Source organism: Nyctibius grandis, chromosome 30, assembly GCF_013368605.1.
Source record: "Nyctibius grandis isolate bNycGra1 chromosome 30, bNycGra1.pri, whole genome shotgun sequence".
Classification (NCBI taxonomy): Eukaryota; Metazoa; Chordata; class Aves; order Nyctibiiformes; family Nyctibiidae; genus Nyctibius; species Nyctibius grandis.
The window spans coordinates 6,154,143-6,169,429 of record NC_090687.1 but is presented as its reverse complement, the minus strand read 5'-3'; the positions used below and the strand labels follow the sequence as shown (position 1 = coordinate 6,169,429).

Here is a 15,287-nt window from a genome sequence, read left to right as displayed (position 1 = left end):
ATCTCTTGCACATTTTCTTAGGTTTCTGACTTTAATAACTATCACCTCTTTTTATTTTTACCTTTCAAGATTTTTTCTTCTCTTTAATTTCTTGAGCTTTTTGATGCATACGAGAAAGAAAACAAATGCAAAAGGCAGCTGTGTACTGCACTGACCAATGCAGTTAATTTCCAGTGACCTGACATGGCTTGTAATATACAACACATCTAATTAAAAACATACCAAATCAGGTTTCTTTCTGTCGTATGTTGACTATTGCTTGAAATCATGTCTTAATATTTTTATTAAATGTAAAAGAAGGTGACTTGTATTACTAGGATTAAAGCCGTTATAAACTCAATCAAACTAGGATTAAACAGCACTGTCAAAGTACTATCTAATGAGAGCAAATCCCTCTTTAGAGTCAACAAATAGCATTGGCCTACAACCAAACCATTACAGTAATACATAATCAATGCTTATGAATTCCCAAGCCAGAAATCTAGGGAGAAAGCTGCCCATTTAATTACACATTCCAATTAAGATTTTGGTCTCGGTCAGCGCAGTAAGCTTTTCTGAACATCTCACTGTTGGCCCAACTGAGTTACTTGAACGTCACATTTGCAGTCATTGGTGCTTCTACTGAACTGGACTGTTTCGGGGCAGATCTTTCCTTGTGATTTCTCTTGCTCTCTTTACAAAACAATAGGTCTTACAGCATAGCTCTGCTCCGGAAAGGTTAGCAGCTATAATTAAACATGGAGAAAAGCTAATTGGTGCTGTGTGCTTTATTTTCAAAAATGCTTTACAAGAGAAGATATGAAGATGAACTAAGAACATAAATGAATTAAGGTCGGCTACTGCTCCTTCACTTTTTTCACAGGAGGTTCCATTTGAGGAGATTTTTTATGATCGGTGTCCTCCTTCTCTTGGGAAGCTTTGGCTGGGTTTATTATATTGTCTTTCTTAGGAGGAACAGCCACTTCTACTTTCCTCTTGCTCTTGTCAATTTTTGCTTTTGGCTCATTCTTCTCCTTTTTCTCCTTTTCAGACACCGCTTTGAAAGCAATAGAATCTGCTTCCATTTGCTCATCTTTCCCAGGGGTGGCACCATCTCTGCTTTGGAGCATGAACAGAGAGTCCGCTTTAACGTCTGCTGCTGAAACTGGCTCTCTTGGTTTTCTTGCACCCTTGAGAAACTCAGCATTGGGAAAGCCTTCGTTCTCTTCCCTTTTTCTCCTCTTCCAGTGTTTTTTATGTTGATTTCCTTTGCCTTCTCCCAGTGGATTTTCCACCTTCTTCTCTTTTGATTTTGTAGCATCTTTGATGCCATGGCTCTCTCTTACAGAAGGGTAATTTCCAGCTGTATTATGATTTTGGTGGCTCTGCCAGCGAGGGTAATCCTCCCTACATTGCCGAGCATACGACGAACCATAGTAAGCTTTCCTATCACGTGGTGGAACTTCTCTGTATCTGCTAAAATACATCCTTTCTCCTTGCCCTTGAGGTACAGGCTGTTTAGTGGGAGACTGGCGTCTAAATACTGGAGACCTTGACTGTGAATGGTGTCTTCTGCATGGGGGTGACCGTGACCTTGCACGGCGAGACTCATGCGGCCTTGACCTAGAATGACAGTTACGACTCTTCCCTTTGCCTCTTCTTGGATATGGCGGTGATCGGGAGCAGGAACGAGAATGGGAATGAGGAAATGATGGAGAGTAGCAGCAAGTGTGGGAAGAACATGATCTTGACTTGGCATAGGTACACAAACTACTAGAGTAAGATGAAGCACTGCAGGGAGACTTGGACCTTAAAAAAGACACAACAGACACACACAAAAAAGTTAATTCAAAATAGCCACTCTCCCCAGTATTTTTCTCCCAAATTGGGTTTGGTTTTTTTTTTCCTCTTTCATATGCTTACGTCAAAGCTTCTTTCAGCTGCTGGCATAATGCTACTGCAAATCCAAGAACTTAACAACATGTCAAAGTTTCTGCTTACAAGACAGAACAGCTGCTGAGTTGTTAGTGTAAAAACATACGGCAGGGTAAGTCTGTTTCCCCTCATGTATACTGCATGCAAACGCAGAAGGTGAACATCCTATTCAAGCAAAACCAGTTTAGAATTCTTACAAGTTTTATGGAAAGTTTTAGAAATACATTTGTTATGTTTTAGTTTTGCATTTTTACCATCTGCAACAAAAAAGTACATTGGAACAAACACTACGTAAGTTTTGCTTATGTCAGGCGGACTTCAGTGTAACTGCAGTCCGAGATGTCATTGAAATACAGAAGTGACAAACAACGCAACCTCATTGAGCCAAATACCGACTCCTCTTTCAGTCTCCGTTGTTCTCTGTCAAACTCCTGCCTAGTTAAGGGAGGCCAACAGCATCCTGGCTTGTATCAGAAATAGCGTGGCCAGCAGGACGAGGGCAGGGATCGTCCCCCTGTACTCGGCACTGGTGAGGCCGCACCTCGAATCCTGTGTTCAGGTTTGGGCCTGTCACTACAAGAAAGACACTGAGGTGCTGGAGCCAGTCCAGAGAAGGGCAGCAAAGCTGGTGAAGGGTCTGGAGCACAAGTGTGATGAGGAGCGGCTGAGGGACCTGGGGGTGTTTAGGCTGGAGAAAAGGAGGCTGAGGGGAGACCTTCTCACACTCTACAACTACCTGAAAGGAGGCTGTAGCGAGGTGGGGGTCAATCTCATCTCCTAAGTAACAACTAATGAGAGGAAACAGCCTCAAATTGTGCCAGGGGAGGTTTAGATTGGATATCAAGAAAAATTTCTTCACCGAAAGGGGTTTCAAGCATTGGAACAGGCTGCCCAGGGAAGTGGTGGAGCCACCATCCCTGGAGGGATTTAAAAGCTGTGTAGATGTGGTGCTGAGGGACCTGGTTTAGTGGTGGACTTGGTAGTTTTAGGTTAGCAGTTGGACTCGATGTTCTTTTCCAACCTAAATGATTCTGTGATGCTATAAAGGAAGTGCTTGTGATGCTGGGATGGTTTTTGGATGAGCCATTGGTACTGCTGTTGGTACCCAAGCTGATGACATGTTTACAGGAGCTGGGGGATATCCTGGAGGGGAGCAGTGTACCCAGCAGATGGAGGCTGACCAGGTGGAAGCTGAGGAGGAAACGGTGGTGGTGGTGGTGGTGCCCCTGGTGAAAGAGGAAGTGCGTGGGGTGGTGGAGGATGCAGGGGAGGTGGAGGCACAGGCACAGAGCCTGGTGTTGGCGCTGATAGTGTTGGGGCCTGAGTCCTCTGGGTACATTCACTGTGTGGCTGTCCTTGATTTGAACTTCTAAAGAAACCCCAAAACACGTGTCACTCTTTCTTGCACTCTGCCCTGATTTTAAAGAGGAAGGCAAGTGCAGTGGGAGCATGGTGGCGAGCACTTCTTCTTCTCAACTGAAGCATTTCTCTCCCTGCTTTCTCTTCATTTGAGACTACGCTCATTTCTTGATCCTCAGACTTGCCTTCCACAGCCTCACCCCCAACAGTTCTCTCATGCTTCTCTCCTTATTCTCAGCTTTGCCATTGTGGATGGAGGCTGCCCGGGCTTCAAAGAGACTCCCATCTCCCATGTGCCAAGTGCCCCCTGCTCCTCTGCCACTCCCTGATACACTTACTACTTCACACTTCTCATCTTCAGAGTACTGCACAGATATTAACTCATCTTCTCTTGAACCTCTTTTTAGTTCTTCCACATAGGCTTCCTGTGTTGTTGCCTCATGGTGCTGTCTTTGGCCTGGTCTTGTCCCTGAACTGTTATTTCCTTGCTTCCTGAATTTGAGATTTTAGACAATCTGTGGGATGGATCCTGGGGTTTGTTTTGGTTATCTTTAAGAGTTTATAAACACCCTTACAATCTCTCTATAACAAATCTATACCAAAGGAAGGACTAACTTGACACTGCAACAATAGATAAACCAGACTCTTCCCTCTCCAACTGAGAGAAAGCAGCTTGGCTATCTGAGATGATTAAATTGAAGACATTCAAAATTGTCATAAAATAAGTGTGTTGACTTTTCCAACAATATTTGATACTCCATCAGTATCAACTGAGTTGTTAAAAAAAGAATGCTGGAGGCTGATTTCTATTGGGAAATCAACTTCTTCAGCCCTATTCAGCCACTAATCAAAACTGTAGCTTTGCATCTGATCCTTTAATTATATTTACTTTTTAAATGTAATTATGTTTTCCTCAAAAAGTGTTCATTTTTCAGAGTCCCCTTTTCAGTCATGTGCTGGAGTTTTAAATAATCCTGCTGCAAGCACAGATCCCCTTTGTTAAAGCCAATTCAAATTAAGCCATTTAAAAATTCATTACCACTTGTATTCTCCACAACAATCTGTGCATACTTATTTCATTCTCAAGCAGCTTTGGTGCGAATTATGTGCTACGGCCTCATTTAACGGGTCACAAGTAAGAATATATGGACTTTCTGTAGAATACTTACAGTTCCCAGCCTGCTCTGCCACCTGCTGAGCGAACGGTACTGGCTCTTTTTGGATGACCTGTTGGAGCCGGGAGAGGAAAAAGAAAAGAAAATCCCATTCAGTTTATCTGAAGATAAGTTTTTTAAACAAATTAGTCTTGAGTTATAATTACTTACCAGTTGTGGGTGTTGATTGTCCTTGGGGGCCCAGCAGACTTGGTGATGCTGGTCGTCTTAGTCCAGGTTTAGGAAGCTCAGCGGCAGTCACCAGAGCAGCAGGAGGTGTAACAGTCATGAGTGGTGCTGGAGGTCGTGGCGGTGGCAGCTGCTGCTGCTGCTGAATCTGCTTGTGGAGCCTCTTTGTATAGCCAGTTCCATTGATGAAGTTGTTCACAGCCTAGAGGCAGAAAAAAAGTTACAAAAAGGTACTATGAAACTTCAGTAGCTACATGAACAAAAGCCTCCACAGAGTAAAATTACTTGTGTATTCCTGTCAGTGCTATCAATCCTAAAAGAAATCAACATACGGATATATGAACACATCCCATAAACACTGCTATTAATGACTGGCAACTCAGAGAATCCATATTTCAAGTACTTCAGTGTTAACACCGAATTTGAAAGTGAAGCAATTATGTTCAACACAAGTGTGACCTGAATTTGCCAGATTGTCTCTAAGGAGTTGTAAGTTTCTGTAACACCTCATAATGTATTTGAAAAGTAAATTTAGCCTTATTCCATTTAGCCTCCCTTAAGGAGGCTAAATTAATATTTTCTTCCCTTTCAGCTTTTTACAAATAGGCTTTTCTTACAAACAGTTTACATAAAAGTCATTATGTTACCTGGCGTAGGAACTTGTTGGCAACCAAAGAGTCAGGAGAAACATCTGTCTGATGACATGTCGGGCATGTATGTTCCTCTGATTCCAGTAGTGCTGTTCTAATACCTGTGTGTAATTAGAATCACCAAAATTGATTTTTTGCCAAACAAAGGAAATTTTGGGCATTCTAATCAATTATAAAAAGATGTATATGGTTCATGGGTGAATATGGTCTTGAATGGAGAGTATGAAGCTATAAATGTTCAACAGTGTAAAAACATGTCCAGTATACTGTAATCACCTGCACAGTTGTGCACTCTTCTCATACTCATCCTTCCGCATGTAAAGAGGCTTTAACTAGATATGTAAAAAGGGAAAAAGCTTTCTGCCTTTTTTTTTTGCCTTTATTCGAGAAGAGTCTTTTCTTATTCAGGGTAGACTTAAGTATTAAATAGAACTGGTAACACAGTAATTTAATGTCGTTATCTCCTATTTCTGCTTTCAGAACATCAGGTGTGATGTTTTAAATTAACAAACATGGGAGTAACACTTACATTCATCACAATAACTGTTTCCACAGCAGGGAATAACAGCTGCATCCGTCATTAGCTCTTTACAAATGAGACACAGCAAAACATCTGGAACAGCATCATCATTTGAGGAGGAGGAGGAGGGCTCCTCTGGTAAAAAGGGAGGCTTTTCCTTCTTTCCTCTAGCATAAGCTTCCCTGGAGGTGGGGGGAGGAAGGAAAAAAGAAAAAAGTTAAAGGTGGGCAAAGGAAAATTTCCCAAGCTTTGGATTTTATCCAAGGAAAATAATAGATGGAATTCTTCTCCCTTCACATTAGCCTTCTAAAGCGTAGGCATTTAGTTTAAACTACTTTTCGAGAGCGACAACACCAGAAGGGGGAGGGGTGAAAAATTTTCCTTCTGCAGAACTCTCCCATTCGTTGGATCAACTAAGAAATTGGCTCACACTACACAGATCATGTTTTGACGGCTAGAAATCAGGTGAAATGAATCCCACCTCTCCTTTGCCAGAGGGTAAATGTCAATTGCAGGCTCAGGATCAAATGAGTCTCCCAGTAATTACATTTTATAAATGACAGAAGTCTATTTTACAGCTGCTACAAAAGGAGATCCATGACAGACAACCAGAAGTGCTACCAAGTGCATTTTAAAAGAGCCACTCTTGTCAGCACACAGCAATATTTTCTTAGTTTATAGCAACAGGAAAGCTTCACTCTGTTTCACACATGGCATTTGATACAAGTCAGAGGGAGAGGAAATCTCAGTCCAACAGCTCTTGGTTAAATTTTGCAAGAAGCCTTTGAAACATAAACCCGAAACAAAACGAGCTTTCAAAGAAAACGACTCCACTTAAACACGACGGAAATGTTTTGCAGAAATACACATTCTTAGCAGACCACCGGTTAATCCAGCTTCCAGAGGCATGAACAGTAGGGCCACCCGATTTTAATATTAGAACGTATCACAGATTTTAAAGTTTAAGATACAATGCTTCCTCCCCTGTCATTCCAGATGCTGGCCAGCTTGGTTGCATTGCCCCTCAGACATTTACCTGTGGTTTCTCTCGTTCACTTTTTGGTCAGTCCAATTCGTTCCATACTTACGCATTAATAATGGGTATTACATATTTTCCAGTGTTGGTCAGCATAGCCCCTTTTGTCTTGGGATCTTTCACCTCCATCAGGAAACTCCTTGGAATTCCTGTGCTCTTTTTCATTCTGGGAACAGGCTCAAAATTTTTGACCTGTTCAGAAAAGAAATGCAGATATATCTCATCTGAAGAAATACACTTTAAATGACACTTCAGTGATTATTTTAAGCAGCAAAAAGCCTTTGATCTTCTCCATTTACCTAGCGTAAGGGTTGCTCAACTGAAATACTTATTTTCCTAAATGAATATAGGCAGGATGTTCCAAAGGCTTGAGCAGCGTTTTGAAGTCAATGGCCATTCTTTGCCTTAACTTCAGGTTCCTTAAGGGTGAAATATCCCTCAGCTCACCATTCGCTCAGAGAAGAGACACAAACCCGCTCCTCCTCCAAAGCACAATTCAGAGGGAGAGCTTAATTCAGTGCTCTGAGTCAGTCACTGCTCAGCCAGAGACATGTGTAATCAAAACATGCAAATACTCAACAGATGGGGTCAACAGAAACATCTTGGTTTTCTATGAAATACTAAAATCTATGAACTGTCCTTAAAAAGAGTTAAAACCAGAAAAATTCCCAATAACACCTCACTATATAAAAATATGCAATTCACAGAGAAAGATCTATGGACATATGCAATGCCCATGACCTAGAAGAAAGAAAATTTTACATCCGTAATTCCAGCTTTCCCTTGAATTTTGAAGGGTTTTGCAACTTTGCCATAGAGTCTCTGTATTTCACCTCAAGAGAAACAATTCTTAGATGAGGATTCATGGATTTGTTATAAACCTGCCAAAGTACAAAAATTAAACCCAAAGTAACACCAGAAGTCCCCCACAATCTTACCCCGTTTGTTGGGCAGTTCTTTATATAGTGGCCAGGTCTTCCGCAACGGAAGGAAATACATGCTGGTGGAGGGGGACCCGAGGTTTTCTTCACGTAACTAAAGGGGTTTTGGGGAAAAAAAAGGAAAAGGTATGCATGTGTATCTCTGGTTAAAACAAAAATCTCTACAATTTTTCCATAATCTTCAAAGAACAGATTTGACACTATCAACACTTACTTGATGGGATCATATGCACGGCAAGACTCTATCATCATGGCTTTTATTTTCTCTTCTTCAGAAGCAACAGCTTCAGCCAGACTGGCAGTCTGTTTAACAGGTAACCATTGGACACACACGTTAGAAACACATTGAAGCCCCCACAGCCAAAGACAACAGCCCTCACCCAGTCCTGTGAAGAGCAGCACAAGGCCAGCTGAGGTTGCATGAAAACAGCCACTTATATAAAGTATAGTTGTCCTGAAGATGCTCTGGGGAGTCCTTACGCCACGATGTTTGCGTGCCCCTTCACCTCCTTGAAAAGAGCATTCTGGGGCACTCAAAAGCTTAGGCTCTCTTTGTACCTTACATCAAGACTTGTGTAACCAATCCAATTGCCTTGCAAGTGGGCTGAAGCTATGTGTAGACAAAATTAGACTCTCCAGTATTTTGCGACTGGTTTTTAAGCTCCAGACTATTTGAAGGAGAAGATAGCCACTGTACATTTCCTGAGAAATAGGCAATGCAAGTATCGTTATTTACATTTTGAAGCATGAAAAGGACACACAATGTAAGAATTGGGGAAGGTGGTTTTGCTTGCTGAAATTCAGCTTCAGGCACAGAAGTCATAGTCATTTCTGTGAACTGAATTCATTTAACCTACGGTGGTTTCCTCAAACCCGATAGCTTGGCTAAACTAAAACTTCAGCCAGGAAGGATCACAGTTGTGTTTGACGGCGCTAAAACAATGGGCATGGCTCTGCATTTCTGCAGCCCCTAAGGACAAATACCACCTACAGATCCTTGCAGTTACTGACATAGTAATACTCAACCAAAAAGGATTAACTTTCTTGCTTTGTCTGTAGTAACAGCAGGACAGCAGCACAAATTTGGAAGTGTAGCATGACAGCTAACATAAGAGCAAGACAATGAAGAAATATTCCAAGTATAAGCTTCTGTGCAGCCTTTGAAAAAAAAACTTAACTCATTTTAGTTTGGCTGCTCTACTGTTCAACAATAACTGGCAAGTTTTCCAGTGCTTTACTCCTACCACAACAAGATCCAGGTGCTGCTTTGAAATACATACAGAAATATGTGTAAAAAAAACCCAAAACACAAATAAACCCCCACACGCTTTAGACCAAGACCTGCGTTAGCTTTAAGAATAAAGCTAATGGTGTCTCCAACACTAGAAGCACCTGAGGCTGCACTGCTTTTACAGTGCGAGGGAGAGAGGACTTGTGAAGAGAGATGCAAGGCTTCCACCCTGCCTATGGCTACCCACAACCCAAATGACTGTACCAAATGAGGTACAGTCAGTGCAAACAAGAAGGGAATGCTTTTGCTTTGTCTTTCATTTACTTTCATTAGTTCTAACTAACCCTAAGTCTCCCCTCATACTCCAGGAATACCATTTTGTGTAGCAATGCTATTGAAATTCACAGCAACCTATTAAAGACATTTATGGACTCAGAGGGGCAAAACCAATACCACTTCAATTATTCAGTTTTAGGAACAAACGCCCAAATATTTAAGGACACGAAAAGGAACCACGTAGCTGCACAGATGGAACTGTCCTCAGAACATATGGGATATGTTGGCTTTGGTATTTGTTTGAACCCTAAGTGAAGAGTAAGAAACAGTACCAAGTTTGACAAGAATGGTTCCTCAGTGGTTTTTGATAACATTTTCAAAAGCCATTAGGCAAAAAGGTATTGAAAACCCACAGCTAAGTGATACGTTACGAAAATGGCAAAAAATACACTCCAAACAATTTTCATTGCAAGAAACAAAAAGCACACCACAGCCTATACAAACACACATATTACTAGCTAGAGACAGACAGATGTAGAACAGGGAACCAAGTTCAGTTGTAAAAACCTCGAACCTACATGATCTGAAAACAATCATACATTATCTGTACAACACAAAGTCATCCAGGAAATATTCTAGCCTATTCAATAAGAAATACAATGCATTACTAGGCACAAATACAAATCTTCACTTTAGAATTGTGCAATGATGGCATTACTCAGTTTTTACTATGCTGAAGTCCATTGTATTTACAACATATAGTATGCTTTGCTGGAAAATAAGTTAATGTTTGGAAAATTACTAGAAGGCCACATTGTTTAGAATGAAGTGCAGCGTGTAGAAAAAAGTGTGTGATTGTGTTTGTACCTACCGCTTTTGATGTTCCACTCGCTGGCTCAGTTCGACTTCTAGAAGAAGAAATAAAGGTGATCAGAACTTAAAATAAAGCACTTGTACCCATCACAAAGCAGCGAAAACAGATTCTAAAACCTGAACATCAAAACTTTATGTCCCAATAGTCTAGTGAATGTGGAAATTTATTCCTGTACATAAACTGTTCTCTCTTGGTACATTCAGTGCAACTAAAGCCCCCGCCCCCCCCAAAAATCCCATTTCTGCTTTGTCACAAATTACTCTCAGACTTACAGATATAGAAGACAACAGTGTGGAGGAAGTCCTCAGATATTTTGTCTCCGCTACGTAAGTAACAATAAGATGAAGTCTGTACTACAGCTTTGTGTTCTTAAATAATCGGCCATCAAAATAAGAAGGTAACTGTAGCCAATCTGTACACCCCCAGTATTACAAACAGGTACCAGATACTGTACTGTAGGTTCTAAGAAAGAACAGTGATAGCCTAGACACTTCCAAGCGCAAGTTTACTGAAGTGAAAAAAATCAGTCACCTGACAAAGCAATAACAAAAGTGCCAGCAGCACAGTCTTTAGAGCAGTGTTTCTCTGTGGAAGCCCAAGAGCTGTGTGCAGACATCTACCATATTTAGCCATCAAAGTGCCAAAAGACAGAAAGGGTTACATATGCTCTGTTGACTAAAAATAATAGTAGAAATGTCACCTGAAAGTAGTTCCTAGGATTTTGCGCAATTTAGGAGCCCCGTGACAAAAGAAAAGTTCTTAATTGCCAGAATTTGCTTTAAGATAACCTTTAAAATGCTACAATATATTAGGAAATATTTATTACTTTTGAAAACTTGCTCGGATTCCACATACTCATGGATCTCCAGGCTACTCATCATAGATCAGGCATGCAACCACTGATAGAGTGTACAAACAATTCACCCATCATCCAAAGTGTCCCATGAGCAGAGGCAACTGAAAGGCTGCTGTGGAATGTATGTACAAATGGAAAGGCTCCTGCTTCCTGTCACTGCTAGAGCACCACCAGGCTCGCAATGACAGCCACGTACCTCCTGAAGATGAGGAAGTCCAAGGAAATTCTTTAGATTACCACACAATGGTTCCTTCAATCATTTACCTTGAAGAACATACTACAAGGCCGGTAACACAGTTTTGAAGGCCTCTCCACCATCACAGCACACACTCATCATTCCCAAACATTAACCACTCTCCCACTTGTTTCTGCAATGTTTCCAGCTGAAGGAACAGAAAGCTCATCTGCCTGGCTAATTTTCAACGCTAGAACAGCAGTGCCGTTCTTTCCTTATCCCCCATACAGGTAACTGTTTGATCTTTGATGCTAGCAGCATCTCTCCTCTCATTCTAGGGCAGTGTTACAATAGCAGGAGAGGGTGCCATCCAACCAGAAACGGAGGAGGCATTGACAAGACAGCACTAAGCAGACATATTTAAATGAACCCCCAAACAAGGCCATGTTTACAAGCACAACGCTGTGGTGTCCAGAATTACTAGGTGGTGCCTGAAAGCACTGCAACAACTCCTGCAGTAATATGTCCCAATTTACATGCAGTCACACAGATTCAGGCTTTTTTGCTTGCAAATGCTTCGTGGGTACCAGGATGCTGCTGTACTGCTTTTCAAGACACACTGTAACTCATCAGTCGACTTTGTTTCTTGAGAATCAACACTAGAAAGACATGGCAAAACCACAAGCTCATAATATCCGCTCATTGTGGTGGAGGGGCATATCTTTAGGAAGGCTGGAAGACGTGACCACTCAAACAATGCTGATGTAGCTGATACACAGCTGGACTGTATGAATACATAAATGACAGCAATAATCTTGCACTCAGGATTGCGTCTGAATATCTGGAATTTAATCAATACACCCGATTCTCTGTCCTCCATAATTCTTAGGAATAAAGAACTAAAACCTGGAGGACCGACACAGCTTGGGGTAAAAACAGAAAGAGAACTAGTAACATTCAGTCATGTGCTAAACTGCTTCCTGAGTTTCAAGTTTGGAAAGGAACTATTCCTTCATCATACTCTCACAAAAGGCAATATGCCTTAGGAAATTTTTATTGTTCTCTTGCCTCAAACGCACATTGTCTTTACAAAACTCATAGGAATCACTTCTGAGTGGAATTTCTTGTTTGCGTGGTTCGTCAGCTGGCAACCCTTGGTCTTTCCTCTGCAGCTAGTATGTAAAAAACCCCGATCTGGGGCATAAGAATACCTTCTGTGTCCCGCCCCCCCCGCCACCAAATGCAAGAAGCAGTCAAACGCTGAGAATCAGGCTCTTCTGAGATAGAAACAATTTGTGAGTTTACGCTACAATGCGTAGCTGTGTTTACTACAAAAGCAATAAAAGTAAACACCTATAATAAGGAATCTCTCCACGCAGAGGAAACAGAATCTACAACTTGGGTCTCAGAGCAATCAACCCCAAGAACAAACCCAGTAGAATCATCTGAAAAGTTACCATTGCTGGAGTTTGAAGCCCATGCCCCAGCAGGCCCCCCTAAAATGTAAGTCTACTCTGGGACAGATACATGAAAATCTACCCCATGACAACAAAAATGAACAGCAGCTTTAACGAGAAAGACACAATCTGAATGCATCTGTAAACAGGTATCCATAAAAAAGTCATCACACTGCATCCCCTCACAAAGAAGACAATGCTTTATGGATACCTACCCAGCATATGTTTTGCTGGTAGCTTTAACTCCTCCAGGAGGGATTCTTCTAACAATAACCGATAAGTTCTTAGGAATCAGGGCATTCTCATCTGCGTATTCTGAAAACAACAGAAATACAGAAAAAAGCATCAGTCAGTTCGTAAGAATGTATATTAATATGGAATTACATTGCACTTCAGAGAATCCCTTTACACATATACAAGCCAAATTTTATCTGTAACATCATGCTTTGATCGTCTCAACACACGAACAGTATGTTTCAAGAAATCTTCCGGTCTGAGAGTCAAACACAAGCAGCAAAATCTTTTTCATTTTTTTAAACTAGTTGGAATGCCAACAGCAAAACGGTCCCCAAGGCCACTAAAGGAGAGTCTGCTAATGCATGAGGTTCTTTCCGGATCTGCCCTAAGTTGCTTTTGCTTCTCTTAGGCTACAAAAGCAATAGATCTTTGGAGAAAAACAAACCACAGAACCTAGTGAAGCAGGTACTTTTTCTTCCCTGGATTCTGATTACGTATCAAAACAAAGCAACACACTTTGTAAAACTGGTGCTGTGTATGTTAGAGTAACTCTTGGTAGGGTAAATATATTTAGCAGCATAAATTTGTCTTCTAAAACTTTGCTTTCTGTTCCTGACCTGCTGAAACAGAATCCACGTGTTTGGCCTACTTCAAACCATTTTTTCTTCTGGTGACAATAAGTGGGCTCCACCACAGTTTATTACCATCCAACATTCTCGGTTTAAGGCTCTGTTTTACACAGACGCAGCTATTACAGGAGTGACGTCAGCCAGCTGGCCAAACAGCCTGCTAGCCTCTGTGAAGCTGAAAGTGCATTAGCAACTGAAGACAAAACTCAGAGACCCTTCTGGGGCAAAGCCCTTCAAGCAATTGGAACATGTTTCAAAAGCTACGAGAAAACTTCAAGACTTCTGAAATGTATCTCTACCTACGTGTGCCACGCAATCCAATGGCATCCCTAGGACCCCTAACACTGTGCTGTTAAGTCTCTTCACATTCTCCTGAAAACATTTTAAATATCTGTAGGTAAACAGCGAGCTTTAGGTCCAACAACTTTAAAGGCTGGGGCTGAAGTTACAGTTACCGCATCGAACATATGATTCAGTTTAAGTTTTAATACATGAAACAGGAGGAGGAAAAAAGCCCCTAGTACACATTTTAAAGAAAAGCCTGCTGTAAGTGTTACAGAACCACAGGGGAAAAAAAAGAAATGTAGTGTTGAAGGAATGAAAACACTTTACAAGTCTTTTTAGTTCTGAAAAGTCACAGCCCAAAGTTTTTAATCCCATTCAAACTCATCAAGGTGACAGACTACCAAACTGAAAGGCAGCTCTGAAGGTCGCTGTCAGAACAGCAGCTCCACCAGCACAGCTCTGTGAGGCCCCAGCACAACTCACAGCTGCTGACCGTGGCCCAGTCGCATTATCGCTTCCCACCCCGCTTAACCCCCGGCGCCCATTGCCTTCCCGGTCCCCCCGCACGCCGGCGGGATGGGCCCCAGCTGACTCACGCTACGTGGGGACGAGCCACCAAGAGCCGAGCGCAGCTCCCGCAGGCCACGGCCGCTGCAGGGCGTCTGCAACGCCACCAGCCGGGCGGTCCCCCAAGGCCCCGCACCCGCCGCCCCCACGCACCTTCTTTGCTCTGGGCGTTGGTGATCTGCAGGTCACAGTTTGCTGCCTTCAGCTTCTCACGGGCCATGATCTGGCGCTTGAGGTCGCCCAGGGAGATGTGGAGGCCGTTGAAGGTGACCGTATTATAGACCAGCACCCGCTTGGAGGAGAACTTGTAGTGGATGCAGGACATGGTCGGGGCCAGGAGGAACCTGCTCAGCGACGGCGTCAACCGCGGCAGACGGAGTCACGGCCTCTGCGCCTGGTCAGGGCCTGCGGCGGCTCGGGAAAGGGCCACTGAGGGAGCTGGGGCAAGCCCGGGCGGGCAGGTGGACAACAGGGAGAGGCCCCCGCAGTCCCGGCTCGGCCCCCGCTCCCTCTCTCGCGCACAGCTCCCAGGCCCAAGCACTCGATGTGGCGACTCGGGCGTCCCTGCCTCGGCCCTCCGACGAGGGGTTCACCGGCCGCCAACCGCACTGGGCGTCACTGCGCACCACAACAGCAACCAAACCTACCCCTACGCACCCCGTGTGACCCAGCGCATTGTGACAAAAGCCCCACGTCACCTGGGCGCGGCCGTTGCTGTGGTGTGACAACACAAACCCCTGCGGGTGCTGGTGGAACGATCGCACGGGGACGGAGGCTGTTTGCCCCCAACAAACCCCACACGGACCGACCGCTGTGGCAGGTATGGCAGCAGGCTCCCGCTCCTCCTGGGGCTCCTGCCCTCCAGGTCACCCCCAGCCAGCTCTGCCCGCCACTGTCTCACACCATCGCCCCTCTTCGCTTCCCCCAACAGACAGGT

At 43.2% G+C, this 15,287-nt stretch overlaps 1 protein-coding gene across 1 annotated transcript; it reads right to left on the bottom strand.

Moving 5' to 3' along the window:
- Nucleotides 1-836: 836 nt before the first annotated feature.
- LOC137674590 (E3 ubiquitin-protein ligase RBBP6-like) lies at nt 837-14,675 on the bottom strand. Its single transcript, XM_068420051.1, is given in 14 exon segments — nt 837-1,887; nt 2,311-2,364; nt 2,967-3,066; nt 3,069-3,283; nt 4,443-4,500; nt 4,599-4,818; nt 5,264-5,367; nt 5,796-5,968; nt 6,875-7,014; nt 7,761-7,857; nt 7,978-8,096; nt 10,127-10,178; nt 12,848-12,947; nt 14,504-14,675. Coding segments are annotated over 14 exon segments (2,655 nt in total).
- Between the last annotated feature and the right edge of the window lie 612 nt (nt 14,676-15,287).